Here is a 4426-nt window from a genome sequence, read left to right on the forward strand (position 1 = left end):
AAATGTAAAAAAATAAAATTAAAAATTAAAACGTAAACCTTAAAAAACAGGGATCAAAAATAAAATAATACAAAATACAAAGACCAAATTGTACTTTTATGCTCCCATGAATAGCAAAAAAAAAGTTTCCTAAGTAAAATTTGGTATTTATTGTTTCAAAATTTGACAATGAATTAAATTGTATCCTATATTGTAAAATTGAGCAATATTTTAACCCCAAGACATTCCTTGACATCCCGAATACAATGTATAACGTGAGCTAAAATAAACTATAAAATTTAAAATCATGCTAAAATAATATGGAGGATGAAATTAAAAAAAAATATTATCAAATCAAATAATTGATCGAGGGAAAAAAAAAAGGGTTGAATATAGCATTCCAAATGGTCTTGGGCGACAGTGAAATGAATAGAAAAATCTCGTTTTCCTTTAGTCTATAGTGTAACGTGATTTAATGTAGTGAATGGGATTGGGGGCCAAGACCTGTTCACTTTTGTAAGCGTCGCTAAGCTACAAGCATTTTGATACACGATTCCTTTAGTTTTTGCAGTGGCACTGTATTTTTTTTTTAAATAATATTTTTTTTATTTTAAATAAACTTTTTTTTATGTTGTTTAGATTATTTTGTATATTGATATTAAAAATAATTTTTTTTAAAAAAACATATATTATTTTAATATATTTTTAAATAAAAAATAATTTAAATAATCACTACAAAATCTCGGGTTCAAAAGCACAAAGATTAGCTTCTCTTGCTTTATTGCTAATGCAAGATGTTAAATGCATTTTACAATGGTGTGTATAAATTCCGATAAACAAAATGGGTATAGGTGGATCAGATGCATAAGTAGATATCCATAGAGCTTCAAGTAATACAATTGCATAAGATCTTATGGAATGGTGCAAAAGGATCCATATAGCCGGATCCAACTAGTTTGGGATTGGGGTTGGTGGTGGTTGTTGTTGTTATGGACCGGATTATGAAGACAAAATCATCTAGCTATTGATATCTTGGATCAAAAGGTGGATACTGTCAATTTGAGAGAAAAGAGACTTGCAGTCCTATTCCTTTGTTAGTCGCTGATACAACATCACACAGCTGCTGTAAGCAAGAACATGGCAAGTGAGGGTTATAAACTTAGTGAATATGCTTTTCTCCATGTTTTTTGAAGCGTATGGATAAACAAGAAGCATGATGTGGAATCTACCTTTTTTCTGTTGAACCGCCATTAGCACTGGTGTGTATGTCTTCCACTTGTGATGAGAAACCAAATCTGCAAACTTATGTTGTTGTTATAGATAAAGCTAAAAAAGGCTCCTGTGAAACTCTCCAACTATTGATTCCAAACTAACCAGGTTCCTATTAAACAAGAAAAGAAGGTCAGTGGTCATAATCTTTTACTAGTGCTATATTTGGCTCCACCCAGCAACTGCCCCGTCTTGTAATACGGCAAAAAATATTGTCTGCCCAGAAGGAAACAGACCTCTGGACCATTTCTGAAACTAGAGAGCATTCACCTGCTCTCCTCTATATTTTAGCCTGCACCGTGTATACTCTATTTTTCACATTGGATATTTTCCTGCGGTTAAATTAAAGTTCTTAAAAGAAGAAGAGAAGAAAAGGGCTACTAGCCTCTATATGCTTATATGCACATCAAACGGAAACCAAGTATAAAATCTATTGACTTCAATTTTCAATACAAATCAAGTCCAAGATATGAAAAGAACCAGGAAACCAGATGAGGAAGACCTCATGGCCTTAGTTAAGTATGGCTAGGTAAGCAAGGTAGATCATCCAAATTTCCGTACACTAAGAGCACGGAAGGGGGTAAAAATAAAAACAAGGAACCATCCTTTTGGTCTTCACTCCTCCACGGAAACAGGCACGCACGAGTTCACCACCTTCTATCCTGCCTAATTAATCATGTGCAAGAAATAAAGATACCAGGAAAAATGACGATATCAGCACACTTGAGAGAGTCTGAAAGTTTTAACTTTTCAAATAATGTGAGCTGGTACCATCTTTCCTCTTTACAGAAGAACGTAAATTACTAAAGAAAAGGATAACCATCATTCTCAATAAAAAATCACGAAGAATACATCACATGCTAAAGTCAAGCAACTGTTTGACGTAACAAGATTCCTTCTTTCAAGTCTGTGTCAATCAGTACCAAGAACCTATCTCGCATACTAGATGATTCCTAGGCTTGGCAGGCAAACGGAGTAATCATTGGTTGAGAACGAAGCGCCAGTAGTAAAAGTGGTAGCACAACTTATGGAACTTTGGAATTGAGAACAAGGAGTAATATCATAAAATCTAGCTCTTATACCTTGGATAAAAGAATTCACATGCATTGACCTGAAATACCCTATTCTGCAGATTCCAACTTCATCTTCTTGTTCACATAATCCAGGTACCCCTGCCACAAATAAACAAGTTAATAGACACAACTCACAGTGCTGAAAGGGCAATCTTCTATACCGAGTTCAAAACTGGTTGAAAATTGAAAGGGATGATTTACAATAAGATACCTGAAGAATTCCAACTGCAGCAAACTTGTCCATTATAGATTTAGCATGAACTGGATGTAAATCCAAAGGCTTCACTAGCAATTCCACATTCTGTAAGCAACACAAACTGTGAGCGACCTAGCATCTGCTCCTCTAACCTATGGCCATATAAAAAAATTCAACAATGAAGTGAGCATTTTACAATTAACAATAAGCAAGCACCTTTGATGTAAAACACTCATCCCAATATGTGAATTTTACACCTTCAAGTTTCCCTGTTCTGCATAGGTCATCAACAAAAAGCTTCACCCGCACAGCCTAGTAAAAGAGGAAAAACAAAACATCAGCAATAAGTAAATGAGAATAGATCAAATTGATAGCCAACAGGATTAAAACATACATCAGGAGCACCTCGTTGCCTGTCAAAAGGGTAGCCAACAATGAAACCCCCCAAGGAAAGTTCAGAAATCTGCACATAAACATAAGCAGAAAAAGAATAACAGCTATAACTCAGCACCTAGGATCAACATGTCTCAGAAAACCTAATTTATTTTTACAGCGTTCTAGCTTCTAAGTTCTAAGCTCCTAGCGATTGAGAATGCTTTACTGTCATGCCAGCTCTCATATGGTTAATGCATAGCATAGTTCGCAAATGGGTATATAGCAACAAAACCATAAATAACAGGACACGCTCTCAAAACTATAAATAAAGGAAATACAAACGAACAAGCTTTGGACAACATAAAAGAAAAGAAACACTCACCAAACTTTGGAAATCAGTAGCTATCAATTCAATATTACTTTTCTTCCTTAACAATACACTGCGGTGTCAACAAACAAGGAAAGTAAAACACAACAACATGGGCACCCTTAATCAACAGAACCCCGAAAACACAAACTTGAAAAACAGAATGACAGAAAAGAAAATGGCATGATAAGGAAAATGAAATACAACAGTAATTCTTAATATATACCTTAAAGGGGAAGCGATTTTATTAAGTGGGTCGGAGACAGCTAAACCAACATACTTGTCACCAACATCCAATCCAAGGAACCTCCCTTGATTGATTGCACTTGTCTTCAACAACTCATGGAACAAGTTCAATGGTCTCACATACTTCATCTATTATTACATTGACACAAAAGAACAAATTAAAAACACAACATTTTTCCTAATTTTGAACATAATCAAACTGAAATCGAAGCAAGAAAAATTAGCAAAAATACAGAAATTTGATTGTGTTTTCCCACACTGGGTTCCATTGCGACATTTTTACAAACAGGTGGTGTAAGAAACCAGGTTAGAAAAAAACAGAGAGAGACAGCATGAGTTATTATAACCTTCGATTAATTGTGATTGATGGGTTTTAGTTATTGAAGTGATTAGGTTTCAGACAACATGAAAATAAATGACCAACAACGTTTTTTAAGGTACCGAGACTGCAAAAGTAGCATCAATTAAAACTACTTTGATCGTTGGCTTATGCAGTATCCACGGCCATGTAGCAGAAGCGGGCGAAGACAAAAACGCACCGTTTTACTTTCTGCATCGCAAGACCGTCGTTTTCTTTTCCGAAACTGCCCCTCCCACTCTCGTTCGCTTTTCCCTTTTTATATATTACCAGATAAAAGGCTGCGCCTCGCCATTAGCTGGGTTTTTTTTATATATATATATAACGTAATGCTAATGTGTTTAAAAAAAATCAATTTTTCAAGTTATAAGTTTTATTGAATCTAATAAGATGATTTTATTTAATTATATAATAAAAAAACAATAAATGAAGCAAATTTTAAAATAAAAGGTGATTACGATGACCATAAAAAATAGGAGTGTTTGTTAAAAGAGAATAAAATACAAAGTTAAATTTCAAAATAACTTATTATTAAATGATAAAATTTAAAAAAATTCAAAAAA

At 34.0% G+C, this 4426-nt stretch overlaps 1 protein-coding gene across 3 annotated transcripts; it reads right to left on the reverse strand.

Moving 5' to 3' along the window:
• Positions 1-1661: 1661 nt before the first annotated feature.
• On the reverse strand, positions 1662-4156 carry LOC133698749 (uncharacterized). 3 transcript variants are annotated; one of them, XM_062121799.1, is made up of 8 exons: positions 4045-4156; positions 3486-3634; positions 3275-3332; positions 2912-2980; positions 2734-2829; positions 2533-2622; positions 2331-2420; positions 1662-1926 (listed from the first exon to the last, which is right to left on the reverse strand). In XM_062121799.1, the coding sequence occupies exons 2-7, from the start codon at positions 3632-3634 to the stop codon at positions 2370-2372; spliced, it is 513 nt and encodes a 170-aa protein (XP_061977783.1). In that variant the 5' UTR covers positions 4045-4156; the 3' UTR covers positions 1662-1926; positions 2331-2369. The 3 variants fall into 3 exon arrangements, with proteins under 3 accessions (XP_061977783.1, XP_061977790.1, XP_061977774.1); XM_062121806.1 differs by having other exon boundaries at positions 3947-4084; XM_062121790.1 differs by lacking the exon at positions 4045-4156 and adding an exon at positions 3853-4022.
• Between the last annotated feature and the right edge of the window lie 270 nt (positions 4157-4426).

Source organism: Populus nigra, chromosome 1, assembly GCF_951802175.1.
Source record: "Populus nigra chromosome 1, ddPopNigr1.1, whole genome shotgun sequence".
In the NCBI taxonomy this organism is placed as follows: Eukaryota; Viridiplantae; Streptophyta; class Magnoliopsida; order Malpighiales; family Salicaceae; genus Populus; species Populus nigra.

Coding starts and splice junctions, on each gene's coding strand:
- LOC133698749 (XM_062121799.1), bottom strand. CDS start 3,634: ATGAAGTATGTGAGACCATTGAACTTGTTCCATGAGTTGTTGAAGACA. Junction 2,830..2,911: donor GGCAACGAGGTGCTCCTGAT/GTATGTTTTAAT, acceptor CTCTTTTACTAG/GCTGTGCGGGTGAAGCTTTT. Junction 2,623..2,733: donor ATGAGTGTTTTACATCAAAG/GTGCTTGCTTAT, acceptor TGTTGCTTACAG/AATGTGGAATTGCTAGTGAA.